Below are 21,855 nucleotides of genomic sequence, written 5' to 3'. Positions count from 1 at the left end.
AGAGACCCTTAAGAACTCTCTTAATTTCTCTGAGCCATAAAGGTTTAGGTCCATATGATTTCTCTCCTCTTTTGAAATACACTCTTGTTTCAGCATCAAGTTGTGTGTTTTAGATCCTGTACAGTTTGCTAATGTGTTGGAAGTGTTCCATAGGTTTCTGGTAACATATTGATTCTCTATTTTTTATGACCAACTGACACATTGGGACATTTTTAAAAGAATTTCCAAGTTCTGTTTCTTCTCTGTGAGTTTTAGGAAGCCTACATTTTCCGTTTATGACTATTGAACACTGATCCATGAAGGTCATATGTTGGATATAATCATTGTCTTTCTGATAATTTTTCCAGCTCTGTTTTTACTGTGAGTCATCTAAGTCAGGTTGTGTCAGCCTGATCTAATCAGTTCCTTCACAGCTTTTGTTCCGAGTGCCTAATTGTTTGTCCTGAGCTCTTTTTCTGACTCTGGTATTGAATATTGCTTGGAATATAATGGAAGTGGAAAATAACAAGTAAAGGAAAAGCTCTGTTTATATATTTTAGTGAATATTTCTGGTTTCCGTATTTTTGGGAGTTGCTTTCTTCTGGATGATGCTTGACTTGTGCTATCTGCAGGTATTTCTTTAATAATTTTCTCTCACCTTATGTTCTTAATAAATTTCTTCATAGGTAGGAGTTGAGGATACTTAGCTTCCTGTTAGAAGTCTGATTTGATTCCCTAGGTGTTCTTGCAGTGTTTCTCAGTGGCCTCCTGGCTCTATCTAAACGGGCAGATGAGTCATAACTCCCTTGGCTTCACAGGAAAAGTATGTATCACTTGCACTCAGGCATTTTAGCACGTCCGTTGGTTCTTGTTTGAAGTCCTATTAATTACATATTAATTAAAAGTAGTAGATGAGGCTGTAAAAAATAAGGTTCACTTAAATAAGTGGACTGAATCAAGGACACTGAACTTTTTCCTGACTGAAATACATTTTTCCAGTCTGGTTTTCTTTAATTTTTTTTTAATGTTTCTTCCCCCTCCCCCTTTGGGGTTTAGGCCACTACACAGGCTGATAACTATCTGGAAATAATATTTTCACAATTTCTTTATTTTCTCCTGTGTTCTTGTCTCCTTTTTTTTCATTCATAAGTAATAATGTGGTTTATATTTCTTTACAAGTTATAGGTAATAATTTTGAAATCTCTGGGACATTGTTAACATACTATAGTCTTACTTAAATCATATGCCTGTGTTTATCAATCCACATAAAACCAACATGCTACAATTTAACACGATAAGATATTATATAAAAATACTTAATATGAAAGTACGTAAGTCTGTGATGTATGTAATATAAATATAATGTCCCTTCCAACCTTATAACAATTATGTGATTCTGTGTTACTGACATCTATTTTAAAGCTAATTAAAAGATACTAATAAAGTCGTCCATTTGTTTACATAAAAATATAGGTAGGTTTGTAAACCATACTGGCCAAGAAGTAACCCAAAATGTAAGACATTGGATTTAGCTCATACAAGTTTTTAGGCAAAGAACCACCATAAACTTACATAGTCTAATGATTTTTTCTTTATAGAAAACATTGATACCTTTGCAACTATGGAATTATGTAAGAGCAGATAAAAACCCTTATGTTAAGAATTTTAAATTATAATGTTATTATATTAAATAAGTCTGACCTTAATTTGTCCTACAGTTTAATAATTGGTGTACTAATATATTTGACTTTTTTGTTCACAGTTGGACAGGTAGTAAGTACTTGGTATAGCTGGATTTCATCCTGTGAAGTAATTAGAGACAGATAACATGTGCACTACAGAATACTTTCGGAAACATGGTGCAAACATATTTCAGGAGGTCAGGACAGAAGGTAGACTTTGCATCAGACTTGATGTTACTGCCCATGCCACTGCCTGGCTGGCTCTTCTCTGTGGCACTCAAATGCTTTGCCCCGTGCTTCCTGCCCGGCTGGGCTCAGTTGGGGTGTGCCAGTACCTGCTTACTGTGATGCCCAGGCAGGCTCTGGGTAGGAACATTGAAATCATCCTGCAGCAGCTCGATGAGGCCATTGCTGAGCCAGACTTGATAGAGGAAGAGGCATTCTTTGCACGGTTGTCTTCACTGCTCTGATTTCTAGAAAAGCAAACCCAACCAATGAGCAGACTCTGTGTACGTTGGATTTGCAGTACTTCACTGCTCTGTCAGGTAAAGAGAACTGCAGTGTTTTCATCCACAGTCCAGAAACACACACAAATCACAGAGAATTACGTGGTTTTAGATTTACTGTTTGAAAAAAGAAATTATATAGCTTTTCTGACTGACTGGAACCTGTTTGAGATGCATGGATTTCATATGGGCTGCAGTGGAAGGGCCTGGGAAATAAGGCACTTGTCACTTGTGGCACTGTCCTAATTTATTTCTATGTTACTCTATGTGTGGAGAGAGAGATTTCTCCTCTTTAAAGAAGGGTCTTTCATTTGGTGTCTCTTTTCTTGTCTCTACCTTGTTGGATGCTCTAACAGATTAATTTACTTACTGAGTTTGTATTTTTTGCCTAGAGCTTCCTTCCTAAAGAAATCTTCATCCTTGTATAGACTGTAATGCCATTGCCCTTCCACTGTTATAAATGCCTACCTGAATCAATCACCCAGTATTTCAAAAATATGTGAACAGAAGTTATATTAACCTTAAATTTCCTTGGTTTAGCATGGGTAAAGAAACTATCTTCCTGTTTTCCATTAGCATTTTATTTTAGGTCTTGCTTGTGTACGCTTTCACATGAAAGATTGTGTTCTGTATTGCTGATCTGAAATTACGTATCTGAGTGCCAGAATATGAAAGTAGTTCTAGCAATTGAATTTTGATGTCCAGAATACAGGAATGTCTCTTTCCTGCTTAAAGTCCTACTGTGTTACATACTACTTGTTAAGGCATATTTTTAAAAGATCCGGTGGATGTAAATTAAACAAGGCTCTTTTAATATACAGTTGTTCCAACTTGCCAAGAGTACAAATCAAAGGAAAATCAAAATATGAAAAATGTTGTAAAGCTATTTAAAAGCTTCTGTTTTTCTTTAATCTTACCAGGTTCCTGTTTCAGTTTATTTTGTAACTGATTAATAGGTGGTGATAACTTCATGCTTTCTTAACAGTTTTAGAAATAAAAGCTCATTTTTAGAATGTCTGCTTATAAAAGAGATTTATTGGGTGAGTGAAGAGTGTTTAAGGTCATCCCTAGGAAATCCACACCAGGAAAAAACCAAAATATAATGAACCTTTGAAATAGATGTAAAATCTTGGCAGCTAGGAGAATAAGAGGAGGGGAAGGAGCCTGAGGTCGTTTTGTATGTACAAGTAGTCTATTCAAGAAGAGATCTAGAAAGTGCATAGCTACAAGAGGTGCAAGTAGTTGAGCGATGGAATTGCTACTTGAAACTTACTGAAAGCACCTGCGAGGGCTTCTGGAAAGAATGGTTTCCATGGAAATAAAAAATAAAAATTTTTTCCCCTCCTCCATGGTGACAGCATTTTTGTTCAAAGTTGAATTTGCTTTGCATTCCATGAAAAACATCTCTAGAAATTTTCAAAGCAACAACACTAAACTTGGAGGACCTGTCAACTCCCTCAAGGGCAGAGAGGTCCTGCAGAGAGACCTTGACCAAATTAGGGGACTGGGCAATCACCAACCATATGAAATTCATCAAGGGAAAGTGCTGGATTCTTCTCCTGGATGTTCATACAGGCTGGAGAATGAGATGCTGGAAATCAGTGCCAGAGAAAGGCACCTGGGGATCCTGGTTGATAGTAAGCTGAATATGAGTCAGCAGTGCCCTGGCAGCCAAGAGGGCCAGCCGTGTCCTGGGGGCATCAGGCAAAGCACTGACAGCCGGTCAAGGGAGGGGATTGTCCTGCTCTGCTCTGCACTGGTGTGGCCTCACCTGGAATATTGTGGCAGTTTTGGGCACCACAATATAAAAAAGATATTAAGCTTTTAGAGAGTACCCAAACAAGGGCAATGAAGATGGTGAAGGGCCTTGAGGGGAAGGTGTATGAGGAGCAGCTGAGGTCATTTGGTCTGTTCAGCCTGCAGAAGAGGAGACTGAGGGGAGACCTAATCACAGTCTACAGTATCCTCACTGGGGGAAGAGGAGGGGCAGGTACTGATCTCTTCATTCTTGTGATCAGTGACATGACCCGAGGAAACAGCATGAAGCTGAGTCAGGGGAGGTTTGGGTTGGATATTAGGAGAACGTTTTTCACCCAGAGGGTGGTTAAGCATTGGAAGAGGCTCCCCAGGGCAGTTGTCACAGCACTAAGCCTGACAGAGTTCAATAAGCATTTCAACAGTACTTTCAGGCACATGATGTGATTCTTGGGGTGTCCTGTGCCAGGCCAAGATCCTAGCAGGTCCCTTCCAACTCAGCATATTCTGTGATACAGGAATGGAAGGTAAATTGACTCCCAAGAGACATTTGCTTTTGGGGAATTTTGATGGGAGGGAGAAGAAAGGTATTTCATCTCCTTTCTGCTGATTTTCACACCTGCAGTTATTTCAGTTGTTAAGCATTCAGATGTTATCTCACTTTTATATCTGAATGAAGCTTTGTCTGTGTTGCAGAAGATATGCAGTTGCCATTTCCAAACACATCTCAACACAAAGTTGCACTGAATATGAGAAGTAGCTGTAGTTAATCAAGATATGACTTATGAAGGAATTGGAATTAACTTGATTTGCTGGATGTAGACAGAATCTATGTGTGCCTTGATACGTAAAAAGGCAAGAAACCCTAGCAAACAGAAAACCTCCTTCCTCCATGTAGTGAAGTTGTATTTGCTCACATCTTGAAGAACATGTAGGAAACTTCATAGGAAGCCCATATTTGAGTTACATTAAAAAAAAAAAAAAAATTGTTTTGATGTCCTGATTTCAGTAAAAATTTAACTGTGCATGTTGCAGGAATATCATTATGTAGTCATAATTTGCACTAGTATATGGTCAAATTTGAAAACAGTGCGCATATTCTACATGCCTGTATATATACCAGCATGCCCTACCAACCTGATTTGATCCAAGGTATTTGCTTTAATTGTTTCCAAAGTTCTAAGTAGTGTTTCAGGGGATTCCACTGAACCATTTTGATAGTCCAGCTGACTCCAGAGCTTGTACTTGTTTAAAAACAATGTTAGTGCATTTTAACTAGCAAATTAGTAATGGTAGGGTTGGTTTAACATCTGGAAATCTTTGTCAGACACTTGTAAACACAGACAACTCTATTTATTTAAAGCCCAATGACCAGCTTGTTTATGTAATCTCTCTGTTGGCCAGATGAAATACCAAGATGAGCCAGGAGCAAAGAGGGAAATTAGGCCAAGTTCCTTGCATCCTAGTTTGACATAAATTTAATTGGCCGTAAATGGTTGCATTAATTGAAATGGTCTCAGCTGCCTTTTCTGCCTTTACACATTCTCTTGTGCAACAGGTGCATGTGTCTTTGTATTAGTGTTTGCAGTGAATCACATGAAGGAGCTTGTGTGCAATGAGAGAAACCTTTGCTTTTTCCTTGGTTATTTTCACACAGATCACACCTGCATTAATGCTGGTCCGCACAGTCAATTTTGTGCACATGACGGGAAGGTAGCATGGCAGTTTTCGGGAGCACTGCTGATGTATGTCAGTCTGCCGTGTTTTTGAACATAATAATTAGATATACTGTTAAAAGGTAATGCAAGCTGCCTGAGATATGTGCAAGAAGTAAAAATAATTTTAAAGCTGTGTTTGGAATAGTGCATTGAAATGAGTGTTTGGTTTCAGCCTTAGATGAAGAACAAATGTTAGTGGATGTCTTTGGCAGCAATAATGTTTCACCAGTATGAAAGAAACCATTAGCATAATTGTTGTGGATTACTTCTTTATTGATTGCTTTTCCGTTCAGGATTTCCACAGACAGTAAAAGGAATTCTGTTTTACAGGGAAGTCACATAAACTGATCTCTTCATTTCTTGTGACAAATCATTAATTTCTGTAGTAATGACTAGATATTTTAAACATGGGTTAAAAGACAGAGTTAAAAAATATTAAAGAATATAAACAAGGTTTGTAAATCAGTATTTATATACAAGACTAATCATCTGGTTTTAGGTTAATTCTTTGCTGAACAGGGATGTCCTTCTTTTCTCCTTCTCATTATTCACTTTCTGCCAACCTTCTCTTCTGCAAAAGTGGTGGTGAAGACAGGAGCCTATATTATAGATGTTTGCCTCATATTAAGATCTTTTGCATAGTTTGAAAGCTTAGATTATTTTTTGATTAATGGACACATAATGCTGTTTACAGTGTAACTACATATATTCATGTTACCAGCAGCTTTCAGACAAATAAGGCACACAAAATAAATTTCATAAAGTGAGAACAGAGATAAATAATATATTTTCCTAGTGCTTGCATCATCACCTGAAAGAATGATTGGTTTGCATTTACATTAGAAATTTCAAAGTGATAAAAGTCATAATTTACCAAATCTGCAGTATTAATTTGGTGGTCAGAAGAATTTATTTTTTATGCATCAGATGTGCATTTTTAACTCTTGTTTGTAGTTAGTTTTAACTACAAAAATAAAACCCTCTAATACTTGTTGTAGAAACATCTGTTACAAAGGGCTAGTTAATTGGTTAAAGGTTTGGGGTTTTTTTTGTTTTAACAGCTGTAATTTGTAGCAAATGAGTGTATTTACCATGCACTTTGCCTCTGAGCATTTGTTTGCTTTCCCAGCTTTTTCTGAAGAACTGGCTTTTTTGAATAGTACTGCCAAACTTTTAAGTGTCCTGTAGAGTTAAATGTACAAGTCTTTGTGTATAAAATGTCTTTACAGCTTATATTTGCAAATTTGTATGCATTTGTTGCATCACTTTAGCGTCTAGAGTACAAAACAAGCATCAAAGATCCAAAGATTTCTTTGTACAAGGGTATGTGTGCTTCATTGGACTGCAATGTCACATGCAACTTCTGCCTTTCACTGTAAATAGAGACTTATGTTCACTGGGAAGCATAGCCATAATGCCTTGACCATTTTCTTGGAAAAGTTGTGAAAAATATAAGAACTGAGGAAGCTTAGAACCCAGAGTTCCCACTTTATTTCTGCAGACAGGCAAAATTTTGACCCAGTAATCTATGTAACTCCCTCCATCCAAGCTGAAAAAGGGAATTGAACCACTTGTCCATGGCTGATGACAACAAGGATATTTTTGAGACCATCACCACCAAGACCTGTGTCTTATGTTACTGATATGGCATTTCGGTTTCATATACAGTGAGCATATATCTTAATGTATTAGATGAAATGATTTGAATCTCTTCACATACATCAGAGTCAAATCACCTTGTCAGTCATTGCTGACTGTCATAAAGCTAAAAATCATTAATGCTAGAAGGAATCTTGGGAAGTCTCTAGTCCAAGCCCTGCAGACAAAGCATTATCAATTATAGGAAGTTGCCCAGGAGTGTAGATAGTTGGGTGTTTATTATCTCCATGGATAGAAATGTCTTGATCTTCTTACCCCATCGGGTGTTTATACAAATTGGCAAGATACCTCTTGAGCATTCTCTTCTCCAGACCAGACATTTCCAGAACTTTCAGCTTTTCCTCATGTGTCAGATGCTCCAAACCTTTAATCATGTGTGCAGCCCTTTACTGGAGTCTCTCCAGTATATCTTTCTTACACTGAGAAGCCCAGAACTGGCCCAAGCACACCAGCTGTGGTCTCACTAGTGCAGAGCAGAGGGGAATGATAGAGTATCCTGAGTTGGAAGGGATCTACAAGAATCATCAAGTCCAGAATCTGTTCCTGCACAGGAAACCCCAAGGATCACAGCATGTGCCTGAGAGCATTGTCCAAACAACTTCTTGAACTCTGTCAGGCTTGGTGCAGTGACCACTGCCCTGTGGAGCCTGTTCCAGTACCCAACCACCCTCTGGGTGAAAAACTTTTTCCTAATATCCAACCTAAACGTCCCCTGACACAACTTCAGTTCTCGGGTTCTGTCACCACAGAGGAGATCGGTGTCTGCCCCTCTTCTTCCCATTATGGGGATGTTGAAGACTGCAGTGAGGTCTCCCCTCGGTCTCCTTCAGGCTGAACAAGCCAAGTGACCTCACTTGCTCCTCGTATGGCTTCCTCTCTAGACCCTTCTGTATCTTCATCGCTCTCCTTTGGATGCTGTCACTCAACATGCTGGCATTGCATCCTGAGGGTGCCATTGGCCTTCTTTACTGCAAGGGCACAGTGGTGGCTTGTGTTCAACTTGGTGTCCACCAGGATTTTTTTTGCACAGCAGCTCTCCAACCAGTCCACAGCAGGTACTTGTGCTTGGGATTATTCCTCCCCAGCCCCTAGACTTTACATTTTCCTGTTTTTTGAACTTCATGGAGTCTCTGTAAGCCCATTTTCTAGCCTATCAGTGTCTCTCTCCATGGTAACACAGCCACCTGACATACTGTTACCCTCTCATCCAAGTTCTGTGTTGTGTGCAAACGTTCTGGGGATGTACTTTGTCCCATCATTCAGGTCATTAATGAAGTCGTTAAACAATATTGGCCCCTGTATCAGCCCCTTCAAAGACTGATGCCCAGCTGGACTTAATGCTGCTGTTTATCACACTTTGGGCACAGTAATCAAGTCACTTTTCCTTGCACCTCCCAGTCTACTTATCTGATCCTTATTCCAGCAGTTTGCCTATACGTATGTTATGTGGGAAGGTGTTGAAAGTTTTGCTAAAATCAAGATAAACATTATCTGCTCTTCTTTCATTCACCAAGCCATCTTGTCAGAGAACGCTGTGAAGTCAGTCAAGTATGATTTCCTCTTCATATATCCATGTTGATTTCACCTTCCTGTCCTTGAGGCTTTGATCCATTACCTACTCAGGGACTGAGCTAAGGACTGTCCTGTAGTTTCCTGGATAATCCTTCTTGAAGAAAGGAGTGACATTTACTTCCTTCCAGACCTCAGAAATCTCTACCTGATGCCATGACCTTCCAAAGATAATGTACCCTTAGTAAACTTGAAAAATAGCAATAGTACCATTTAAAATTATATTTCCTTGCCCCTTTAGAGGTAAATTTAGGTTGCTGTTTTACAGCTGTGGATTGCTACTTTTCAGATACTATCAACAACGATAAAATGGTTATCAGTGTTAAAACAGCAATTTTGCACCACTTTGTGGGTTCCTTTAAATAGTTCCCATGACTTAACTTTGTTGAATTTTGTTCTTCTGTTTATATTAGTGAAAGTGTAGCACATATGGAAGAAGTTGAAAATGCTGTATAAAATAAAATGCACTTTCAGATCAAGTTTTTTTTCTGTAATACAAATACTTTTGTCAATTCCATTTTTTATAGTAAAATAATACTCTTTGTATCCTAATTATTACCTCATTAATTTACTTACAGATTAGCTGATGTGCTGGTCAGTGAAGGCAGTGTAATGTCCTGTAGAATTTTGAGAGTGGATGGAATTTCTCTTGCATCTTGTTTTGAGAACTCATTTATTTCTTTGCCTGCAGTTAGTGTCCTAGATAGACAGAATTTCATACTTTGCCTTTATTTTTTTCTGGTAAAGGCACTTGTTCAGTTCATTAACTCCTTAAATATTCTTTCCAGATTTTTTACTTATTATTTGCTGGGGGATGTTTGGTTTATGAGTAATAAAATAATTGGTTCCTCTTCTTCTTACAACATCCTAAAATATATTTGTGGACTTGACTGTCAAATCTGAGCAGTTGAAACATGTTTAAATTTTTCTACTTGCCAGCTTCAGGTTTTGTTCCCATTCAGAAGGACAGCAGTGGTGCTGAGAAACTGGAACAGTTTTGCTCTCTTGGACAAGCAGAAGAAGAGCTATCAAAGTGCACAAGTGTTTCTGTACTAGTTAGTGGTAGTGAAGGCATGCTGGTGGCAGGTTGTGTGCTGTTGTGCGTGCTGGGGGATGGAGTAACTGTACGCAGTTTTCAGATGTAACTAACCAGAGGCAGACATTTAAGGCTTCTGAGCTGGTGTTCAGAAGCAGTAACGATAATCCTGGTATTGTCCTGCTGACAATGATCCTGGTATTGTCTATGCCTGACTGCAAAATAGTGCAAAACTGAGTTGTATGGCAGCATGGCACTGCTCTTAACTGTAGACTTAGTTTTCTATGGAGCAGTAAAGTATTTTGGCAGTATAAATACAAGACAAATATTAATTAGTTTTTCCTTTTTGTTTCTTTTAGGACTCCTCCAGGATGGTTTCAAGCAGGTATAAAAGGTATGAGATGAGATCTTTGTACACAGTAAGCTTCTTTACATGTATAGTTCTGCAAGAAATAAAGCTGATTAAATGGATGTTTGTGGAAGAGATCATTGTACTGCTACTGTAGATACATAGATTGATTTGGGGGTAAGGACCTGAAAGATGCAGCAAACTTAACCAAACCCCTCTATTATATTACTATTTTCAAATAAATTCAACCAGTATTCTGCTGGGACCTACTAGTGCGGAATACTTTCCCAAGCAAATGTCTAACTTGGCACATTGCCTAGGAGCCAGTATATTCACAGTTGATTTATGAACCACCCTATTCTGAACTTCAATAAAAGAAAATAATTTTCTTACTCTCCACAGTAACACTGAAAGAAATTTCTATGGTTTTGTCATACTACTGTCCATACAACTGTCTCAGTTGTAGCAGATGCTGCCCACATGTAGCATGTCCTGTTTGTTATTTGTTTGAGTCAAGAAAGTAATGACCCTGGTCATCACTCCGGTTCAGAAGCTTTTGACGCACCTGACCAGTGTGTGAAATATTTTCCCATGTGGAATTAATACTGACACAGCTATTACAACTATTGGGAAAATGTTATGGTTACATGGGGTCTAAAGTACGTCTACTGAAGCAAGATGTTTTTGTAAATGTATTTTTATTTGATACATGGGTGCATTCTCTTTTAGGTATATTCTATCTATCTATCTGTCTGTCTTTTAGGTGTGTGTGTATATATGTGTGTGTATATATATATATATGTATGTCATGGTTGTAGAAGAAAGTGCAAAGAGCACCTACCAGTCGTCACTGGTATATTTTCAACCCTCAAACTTGTTCACCATAGATTCATAGAGTGGAATAGACCTTGAAGATACTTTCCACTAAATTAGATTGCTCACAGCCCCATCCAACGTGGCCTTGAACAGTTAAGAGGGAGGGAGCATCTGCAGCTTCTCTGGGTAACCTGTTCCATAGTCTCACCTCCCTCATTGTAAAAAATAATAACCTATCCTGTTACGCTTTAGCTTCCCTAGCATGGTGCTGCTATCTTTTATATTTATATTACTGAGTTCTTGTAAACTTAGTTGAGTGATGCTTTTTATTATTGTAGGGGTTTTTTTTAAATCACTTTGTCACTGCAGAATGGGTGGACTTATTGTCACAACCTTAATAACTGTATAATTTCATGATTCATTTCTTTTTAATCAAGCACATTTTAGTTCAGTCTTCACTTCCTCTTTGGTTCCCATGCAGACTTTTATTGCTGTTTGTATCTGCCGAATACTTAGTGGTGTGTGTCATACTTTTGTGGCTTTTCGTAAACCTTATCTCTGTTCACATGCTCTGTATACTCACTCACTTGCAGAGACTTGGTTGTGCGTGGGGTAGTAATAAATGGAAGTTTGCACAACCCCATTCGTAGCTTGTTTAAAAATAAACTAATTCTTCTGATTAGCATTGCAAAAAAAGGAAGCACCAATGCCAGAAAATGCTAAATAAGACTTGGTTGTGCAGTCTTCCCTCAGTCAGCTTTAGTTATGTGTGGGATGTAAGGTCATTGTCAACTTTCCCCATCAGGACTGGCATCACAATCAGGAGGAATCTGACTTGCTGCAAGCTGCTATTCAATATTTTATGTATGTTGCCATCTGTCTTACTCATTGCATAGTCTTGAAACTTCATGTTGAAAGTGAAGGATTATTTTCCACTGTCAACACAGTGCCCAGTGCTCACAAATACTCAGTGGATTTTATTCTAATTGTACTCCTTGAGGCATACAGTGCCCACTGTGATTAGAATCAATAGTATCTTTTAAATTTTCCTCTATATTTGAAAATTTCTACCTCCCCTGAAGTCATTTTTCACTTAAGGGTACTTAAAGTGGCTTCACTTCCTGGTATGAATGCTGAAGGAGTCAGGACCAGAGTTGTTCTGGGCTTGTTTGCCCCTTCCAACATCTGCAGTAAGTGAAGGTCTTACAGAAAGCAACCTTCTCTACAGTAATGCTTACCCAAATCACTCAAACCTCACTGAAGTCCCAAATACAGTATAGAAGTCCTTTGGAAACAGGAAATGCCATTCTGTGATTGCACCTAGAACTGGAATATTGGTGCCTGAAGGCTGAACGGAGATCAGAAGCTGCTTCAAGGCTCAAATACACTGAGATTAATGTGCTTTTTAACAGTTTTGGGTATACTTCCTTAGATTTTCAAAGCTACCTGTGAGAGCAAAGCATGTTCTCACATAGGGACAACCCTTTCAGATCCCATTGGAAACTGTTACTTGCATTACTCTGACAGCAGGTGGTCAGTACTTTATGGGAGAGAGTTTGTTGGTAGACTTTATAGACATTTGATAGCAAAAATAGAAATATGTTTTCATAAAATTTTGTGTTCTGTTATAGACTCTCCCATTGAAAGAGTGAATTTTTTGTCAGAAATTTTCTGGTGGTTTTCTTCTATCTTTACTACTCCTGCTTCTTCATTTTTGCCTTCTCCCTCTTCCCCAGTTGTTCCTCATCAAACATGACATTTTTTCATCTTAGCATTTTTCTTCACTCTGCTGGTTTCTATTTTCTAGCCCAGTTACACACCCTTTCCTTTCTCTCCCCCTTTCCTCTTACATCCTTATATTTAATCACTGAGGTCCTAGTCTTCTGTTTGTTATTTTTCTGATTACTTGGTTGGTTTTTTTTTTTTCTTGTTTTGTCTCTGTCCTCTTCTAGTCCTGGGTTACTGATACCATTCCTGGCTTCCAGTACCTTTCTTTTCCCTTTCCATATATCTGTTCTCATTTTTTTGCAGTTGGACTTGATGATCCTAGAGGCTTTTTTCAACCTCAGCAATTCTGTGATTGTGTCTACACTGAGATACCCAACCTCCTTTACCTAACAACAGAAGAGAGACTTATGAGCAGAGAAGTTTCTGTGATGTGTGTTCTCATAGAATCACTGCTTTCTCACTATGTTGCAGGACTCAAGGAATTGCACAGATTTTACACTACCTATTTAATTAGACACACTACTAAGGCTACTTTGCCTTATATGGATGCAACAATCCATGGTTGAACATTTATATGACATTGCTGGGAAACCCTTTTAACTGAGTGTCCATTGACTGGAAGACATGTTTACATATGAACTCTGCTGGCTGCTGTGTGTTATTCTTCTGTTCTGGCTGACTTGGAGAAACTGAACTTGTCTCCTCACTTAAATAAAAGTTTGTGATGAAGATCTTAGTCTATAATTGTAGTCTGTCTTTTGAATTCAGAAATTTTCGCACACCCCAAAAGTTTTTGGAGGGTTTCCTTTGTAGTTGCATGATTAAACATGTAAAATATTTTCAAAAGAAAGTGATGGTTTTGTTGTGATCTGGAGTGGTACTGTGACATCTATTAAAAGGATGACTAGAATCTACAAGGTCATGCTGACATGAAGGGCACAGGATGTGCATGGAAGTGTCTGGGAGCTGTGATCAATGTGTTCTAACTGTGAGCTTCGTGTGTTAAAAAGTGTAGTTATACTTCAGTTGTAATAGCTCATATCAACTTCCCTTTCTTTCATTTTTCTCTAAGGTTTTCTTAGTGAGATATGCCTCATTTTGGCCATTCCAGTTTTTGCCCTGCTTTGTGAGTTATTCTAAAGCACCAAGCACATTGCCATTAGTAAGAATGTTTTTCTGATTTAGGTCTGATGCTATCAGTATAGTTGGTGGTTATCACTGATTTCTCAAACAGGAGAATGACAAAGTGTATTCTGTTTATCGAAATATTTGAGTGTAATCTACATGTAAACATGAATTATGTTTCTCTTGCATTCTGTGAACCAAAAAGGTTGTTTGCAAGTAGCAGTAAATCAAGATATGTATGCGAACAGAGGAATATTTTTGTAAGCACAGAGAATTTGTTTTAGCAGCTTACTTTTAAGAGATTGTCTACTAGCTTTTGAACCAGTTTAGTTTCTTTTTAAAAAATTGTAAAGAAAACCTTGGAGATCAGGATTTAAAATAACTCAGAAGATTTTTGCATGGTTCATGGATCAGACAGATCAGCTGGATCAGTTTACAGAAAGAGATTAAAATCTCTTAGTGGTTCAGGGGTGTGCTCCCCCTATAAGTTTGTTTATTAGTGGAAATTAATACAATATAGTATGGTTTTATGGCTTCCAGTCAAAATGTCAGAGAGGATTTTTGTCCCCTCTTCTAGGATAGTTCAGCACATTAATATGGATCCCTAGAGCTAGAGGCGTTTATCACTAATTTCAAAAGACTACATTGTATTCAAGTTTAGCATTCGTGCAAGAGTTGAAAAATAAATGGGGAAGTAGAGACCCTAAGAAGAGAAGCAGCCAGTGCTTCAGAGCATTAATCGAAGAGGCTCTGAAGGAAATATTTGAGCACTACTAAAATTATCTCACTCAGTGTTTTTTAGGTAACTGTAAAACTTAAACTGTAACAATTTACATTCCATCACACTAACCTTGGTTTCACTAATCCAAAAAAACCACAGCTGCAAAATACTGTTTCATAAAGCTATGCCCAGACTTGCCTACTTCCTGTGTTTGGGAATTTTGCAGCAAGGGCTGCTGTGGAAACGTTGTCTCATCTAGCTCGTTACATTGGAACCACTACTGTGCAGATATGAACAGTGTATTTTAGACAGGGGTCACTCAAGTTGGTTTTCTTGACTTTTCTAGCCCCTCTTGAATCAATGCTGATGTTATAAGGAGGCAAAACACTTAGGTTTTGTTTCTGCAGAAGGTTTTGATGGTCTTCTCACTGCCCCTTGCAGCTGGACAAGGTACCACTTCAAGAAGCCACTGTGGCTAAAAGTTGATGGCTTCCCTTTTGCTTGTCTGCTGGATTGCTGCATCAGCTCCTTGAGTAGTTTCCCACTCACCTGAAGGCCAGAGTAAGGGAAAATTGGAGCAGACTAGGAACATGCAGCCTTAGAGAAGACAAGACTTCTTGTCCTTAGCTCAACTCTGAAAGCCACAGATTTGGCTTAAGCAGTAACAAAAGTCCAAGATGGCCTATTTAGAAAAAAATTGTTCTTTGCTCTCTCTTCCAAAGAATCTGTTAACAACTGACTCAATTGCAGTGACATAAATAATTAGGAGTTTCCAAATCAGGTATGGTTACAAGATTCTGGCAATAAAAACAAACGTGTAGTAGTTGAACATGTTGTAGTTGAACTACAGTTCTGACAGGGTGATTTTAATTGGATGAAATGGCAAGTTGGACAGTGCTTCAGGAAGACATTGAGAGAATCAAAGAGGCATTGGAAGGAGCAAGATTTATTCCACCTTTCTGTAATAATGCTTTAAAACTTGCCTCCGTGAATAAATGATTTTATTGTAAAGGAAGTAACTAGAAACATTTTTCCAGAACAGCATTTCTGTTTCTCCGTAAGAGCAGTCAAACTGCAATGAGAGTTGATTTTGCTATATGGCTTTTATTTAAGTACAGCCAGAAGAAACCCTTCAAAAATATATTTATATATCTGTATCTAATCTACAGATATACTTCCATAGACATATCTTTGGTGGTGGTGGTTAATAGGTCTTTTCTCTTAGTAGAGAGACACCAAGTTCAGTGATACTGTTATTCTAGTCAGCAGTGCCCTGGTAGCCAGGAGGGACAACCATGTCCTGAGGGACATCAGGCACAGCATCGCCAGCTGGTTGAGAGAGGGGATTGTCCCGCTCTACTCTGCCTTGGTGTGGCCTCACCTTGAATATTGTGTTGCAGTTTTGGGTGCCAAAATATAAAACAGACTGAGAGTGTCCAAAGGTGGGCCACGAGGATGGTGAAGGGCCTTGAGGGGAAGCTGTATGAAGAATGGCTGAGGTCACTTGATCTGTTCAGCCTGGAGAAGACGAGACTGAGGGGAGACCTCATTGTAGTCTTCAGCATCCCCACGAGGGGAAGAGGAGGGGCAGACACTGATCTTTTCTCTGTGGTGACCAGGACACGAGGGAATGGTCTGCAGTTGTGTCAGGGGAGGTTTAGGTTGGATATTAGATAAAGGTTTTTCACCCAGAGGGTGGTTGGGCACTGGAAGAGGTTCACCAGGGAAGCGGTCACAGCCCCAAACCTGACAGTTCAAGAAGCATTTTGACAATGCTCTCAGGCACATGATATGATCCGTGGGGTGTCTTATCTAGGGCCAGGAGCTGGACTCTGTGGTCCTGATGGGTCCCTTCTAACACAGTATATTCTGTGATTTTATGATTGTTTCTCATTTAATGCTCATAAAGTGACATATCTGAAGACTAAAATTCCATTCTTTGTGAAAGATATGCCTGGTGTGTCCTGGATGGTACATTTTTTACCGTTGCTGTGTACTAGACATTGGTTATAACAGCCCAAATAATGAACTTTTTATCTGTCACATTCCTTGTCTTAGATTATGAGCCGATGCCTCCTTCAATCTTTTTTTAAATCCCATTTCCTAGAAGTCTTCATGATATGTCATTTGTACATGCTGACAGTGAAAAAGAATGCATTCAGTAGGGTCAACTGCCCAGTGGAATAGGTGAGGAAATTTTTGGGTATGAGTTTCAGGGAATATACTGAAAAATTAGGGCATTTTCTGTATTAATGATACCCTTCCCGTCTAAGTATTCTTTTTTCTCATCTTCGTGTAGGAGTTTCTGCCACTATCACTTGCTAGAGCTGAGTTGAGATGCTCCAGTATGTTGACAACAGGGTTAATTTTTGAGTGATGAAAAATGGAACCTTTTTTTGTGTGACCTATCCCTTAGACATTAACAACATACAACTACACATCTTTTAGAAAGCTAAATAATCTAGAATTTATAGAGTTAATCTAAAATATTTCTCTTATGTTGTGTTGTAACATGCATATCCGGTCCTAGAAATGTTTTGGTTTTTTTTTTTTTAAATCTCGTGGTTGAAGAATAAACAGTGCTAAATATGGTAATAACGTTAAGCTACAAAATTCCTTACAATTGTGTCAGTGTGCCTTGGAAACTTCACACATACTAGAGCAAAAGAATATTTATATCCATGAAAAGACATGCCTTTGCCAAATACTCCTGCTTTTGATTTGCACTGTATCTGTCTAAATCTGCACGTGATCAGCAGGGGTTTTCTGAAGTTATGAAATGCAAAACTGTTAAATGAAAACATTAATCATATACTCTTCTCTGTTTTAAAGGAAATGTTATAGGGATGCTTGTAGTACTTTTCATTCTTTTCCTAAGTGCTCTGGAAAACCATTGTATACATACTTCAGCTGTGTGATTTTGCAGAATCACAGGCTGACTGAAGTTGGAAGGGACCTCTGAGGGGAATCTTGTCCATGTTCAATCCTCTGCTTAAGCAGGGACACCTAGAGCTGGCTTTTGAGGATGATCTCCAGGTGGCTTTTGAGTTCCCTGGTGAAGGCAGAAGAAGAGATTGTTTTGGTTTTGATTTTGTTTTTTTCCTTTGGTAGTTTGGCTGTTTATTTTCAAAGTCTAAGAAGTATAGTTTTGGTGAATTAGAGAGGTAAAGATCAGTATCTCAACCTGCTCCCAGGGCAGTCTGTTCTGTTGTTCTTCATTTTTCATTAGGTTCTTCACTGAAGGTAAATAATATTACTATTAGGAAGAAAATAGCTATAGGAAGAACACTGTTAGTTTTGTGAGTGAAAATGCTTAACTTCTTATACATATTTTTAAATCAGCACTGGTTTTGTACATAGAAACCATAGTGGAGTACAGGCCAAATCTATAGTTCCTGAGAAGTCCATTGATATTCTTCTTATGTTTTGCACATGTACTTGTTTTTCATCCTTTATGGATGCTTGGTTTAAAACTTGACTCTTTGAAATAAAGTTATTTAGCTTGCGTTTTAATGTGCATAGTTTGTGAAATTTTAAAAGTAAGATAGGGTAAGTGTGTGTTTAAAGTTGATTACCCACGTGGATGAGAGCTGCATTATCCAAGTATTCGAATCCCTGAGGCAGCAAATTTAGTGATTTCTCAGCCACACATTTTCTGCAGTTTATTAGACTGACCTGTTGAGTGCTTTGGAAAGCAGTTTTGTTACTGCTATCGTTTCCATTTTGTTAAATGTATAAATAGATGTCTGCTTTGCTCTTTGGCTTCCGTAGCACAGCTAATGCACCAGAAGACGACGCTCCAAATAGATATTCCCGAACAGAGAGGACAACTTACAGCAGATACAGCAGGGATGCAAATTCTTCTGGCAGTTCTCTACCGAGTAACACTTTGGAAAAGAGGATTGAGGAACTTGAAAGGGTAAGTGCCAACTAACCTCTCCATGGCATACGTCTGAAATGAAGTACTTTATGAAGTCCATGGGGAAATTTACAAGTAAAATACATAGAAATGATGCTAAAGGCTTGAAGTACAGATAGTTATGTCTATAAAAATGTATAAAGAGTCAGACTGACTGAGAAGAATGTGAACTTTCAAATCATGGATGTTTAGTTTTCATTTGGTATGTAAGTGAGAAATAGTTGAGGTAAAGATAACAGAGCCAGCAGTGCTCTGCGTATTTCTCTTTCGTACCTCATGACGTACCAACCCAGAACAAATATCTTGGGGGAGAAGGGGCTCACTGGCTCTTCAGAAAATTAGCAAGCCTGTTTGTGATCTACTTATGGTTTGGGATTTTTTTAATGTACTGAATTATAAAATTAATTGCTATCCAGTTGTTAAAGTTTTAAGCATTCAAAATGCATATTTAAAACAGTTTTCATTATTTCAGATTGACTTCCTACAAACAGTTTTGGGAAATATAATAATGTTAAAGCTCAGTTTTTCACCTAAGCCAGTATTTTGCTAAATAATGTCATCTGTGTAATTTATTACTGGCTTTTCTGTCTTCCTCTGAAGGAGATTTTTTTGTGGGTAACTTGCCAAATATTCTTGAATTGTATGGATCAAAGTTACTAAATAAACACAATTTGAATAGGTGTTGGAAAGGATGAAAATAAAGTGTATTTTGTAGAAATTACTGGCTTTTTAAGACTTGAGGAATCTTGACTTGAGTGAGTACACCATAACCCTCCATTCTAAATCAGCTTCTTTCTGAAATACTTAAATTGCCCCAACACAAAAAATAGAGAAAGATTTAAGGGCTGTCTTTCAGTATCCTGAATCCTGACTTACTGAATTCCTAATGGGCATTTTCATTTTTTCTCACATTCAGGACCAGAGATCTAACATTTAGTCTTCCTTCCTGGCTAATGGTAGTTTAAAAAAAAATCAACAAAACACCCCAAACAAAAAACCAAAACCCAACCATCAGAAAAGACTAATCCTCCAAGTATAAGAAATTTGGAATCTCATACTTTACATTTACTTCTTCTGTTTTGGGCCCCTATGCAATTTTGGGTTCATGCTGAAGTTAAATATTGATTAAAACATTATCATTTGAATTAGATATCACACAGATTTGCTGTGGGTAAAATATTATCTTGGACGTTTCTTTAGCTGCTTGAATTGTAAAAGGACTTGAAGATGTGGGTTTGACTTGCTGTAGAAAAGGAATTATAAGTAAGCGTGGGGGGGTTCCTCTTTCTTTGTTTTAAATGATATTAAACTGTGTCTTAAAATAAAAATAAAATTTTCAACTTCATTGAGTATTCTGGTTTTAGGAACTTGCAAAAGAAAGACAGGACAATGCAAGATTAATGAAGATTGCGCAGGACAAAGAGGAACTAATTGGAAAGCTGAAGGAAGAAATTGATTTATTAAACAGAGTAAGCAAATACTTTCTTATGTGGTTTTTTAGAAAGAGGGGAGAAAAGTCTCTGCATTCTCTGTTCCATTCTTCAGACACCTGCATCCACTGGGCAAGGTCACAAGAGAATTAAGTGGGAGGGGTCTTGCATAACTCTCAAGAGGCATGTCATAAGTTATATTTTTTTTTCAGGTAATTTGTGTTTGTGATGATTGACTTCTCTAATTTCTGTGTTATTGGAGTGCCTGATTTTGTTGTTGCTCTAAGTGTTCATAGAGCAAGGTTATAAAAGCAAAAGCACTTGACTGTCTCTTTCCAGATTCAGTATGTAGAATACCAGGAAACAATGTAGTTGGGGTTTTGACAATTTTATCAATAACTTGTTCCTCAGGATTTAAATTTTTAAAAAATTTAATTTCGTTTTAGTCAGTTTTTAATTACTAATAATAATTTAGATAATCTTAAAAAGACTAGGGAGCAAGTTTTTTCTATTCTGACACATATTCTCATACTCTTTATGGTTGATCATAAGTAAAGGCAGAACAAGTCAGAAGGCAGGACATGTGAGGTAGCATTACTCAGGCAAGGTGTGAAGGCAGAAAAAGAGGGGGTTAGAAGAGGGAGACATGCTTGGAAATGGAACAGGATGAGAAATTTAAAAGTTGATAGAAAAAGTTGCCCCAGTTTTAAGGGCAAACAGAAATTCTTTTGTAGAGTGGATTAGTGACCTCATCTTGCACCTCCTGGCTGAGGTGTGGAGCCTGGATGTACGAGGGATATATGCACCTTCTAGTCCAGTGCAGATATGGCTTTGGTCAATGCAGCATTGTAAAGGGAGGCAATAACTCTGCATGAATAATGTCGAAATTGGATTTTGCAATTCTTTATCTGTGGCAAAGAAGGACAGCATTCACAAATTTGCAAACTAATCTAAGAATGAAAGGAGATTATTCTGAAACATATATTTTGTTTTTTTAATGAAGAAAGTTGCAGGTTAGTCTGTAGGATAAATGAGGTATTGCCTGTTTTGGAGAGATTCCTATTTTAAGTAGGACATTGGTCTTTGTGCCATTCTTTTGTTCTGGAAAGAATCTGTCACATCTAAGATGATGACACTATTACAATCAAGGCAGGTGTTCATTTCTTCAACATAATGGATGGCAAAGCTATTTAATGCTGTTAGTCACATCTGACTTCCTGCCTCAGAAAGAATGAATCAAAATAACCTAAATCACTGAAATCTTGTGGTTTAAGACCATGACAGAGGTTTGCTGTTCCAGAAACAATGTTATTTTTTCTGCTATATTTGAAGTATGATGTCTTAAATTAAATCCATGAAGTGTCTAACTAGAAACCATCTTTGAACATTTCTAGTAAAGTCAGGCAGTGTCTGTGCCTTGCCTGTATTAAGAATAGTGACAATTTCTGCCTGTTGCATGAAAGTAAACATTAAATAGAATATAGTCCTTTCAAAAACCACTTTATTATACCATGACTAAAATTGTGCCTTTCCCTGAGATCTACAAAGCCATCTTATTGGTGCTTTCTTGGTAAATACTTTTAAACGCAGAAGAGGATGGAATTTTTTTTTTCTCCATGAGTCCGGCATTCTTCATAGCTTTAACATTGTCTGTTTGCTTCGTTGAGTGCAAGTTATTTATGTCCATGTCTCTTGGGCTTTTCTTAATGATCAAAAAGCTGTCTTTTGACTTTGTGACCAGTATAATTTGTCTTTTTAGAAAAGTTTGAACCCATGTCTCAAAAAGTGATGCTTCCATTAAAACAGATACAGCTTTACTTTCTTGTTTATTAACTCTTGGATTTATATTTCCATTTATATTTC

The 21,855-nt window shown here is 37.8% G+C and overlaps 2 protein-coding genes across 2 annotated transcripts in view; both read left to right on the top strand.

Annotated features, from left to right (window-relative positions):
* PPP1R12A (protein phosphatase 1 regulatory subunit 12A) overlaps positions 1-21,855 on the top strand; it is a 1,052,766-nt gene that overhangs the window by 174,057 nt on the left and 856,854 nt on the right. The gene's annotated exons all lie outside the window — the stretch shown is intronic.
* The window catches only part of PAWR (pro-apoptotic WT1 regulator), a 78,299-nt gene that overhangs the window by 47,809 nt on the left and 8,635 nt on the right, over positions 1-21,855 (top strand). The window contains 3 exon segments of the mRNA XM_050324475.1: positions 10,264-10,298; positions 18,415-18,562; positions 19,927-20,031. Of these exon segments, the coding sequence (XP_050180432.1) occupies positions 10,264-10,298; positions 18,415-18,562; positions 19,927-20,031 (288 nt within the window).

Source organism: Myiozetetes cayanensis, unplaced genomic scaffold (assembly GCF_022539395.1).
Source record: "Myiozetetes cayanensis isolate MyiCay16 unplaced genomic scaffold, myiCay2020 scf3, whole genome shotgun sequence".
Classification (NCBI taxonomy): Eukaryota; Metazoa; Chordata; class Aves; order Passeriformes; family Tyrannidae; genus Myiozetetes; species Myiozetetes cayanensis.
This window is presented reverse-complemented; position numbering and strand designations above follow the sequence as displayed.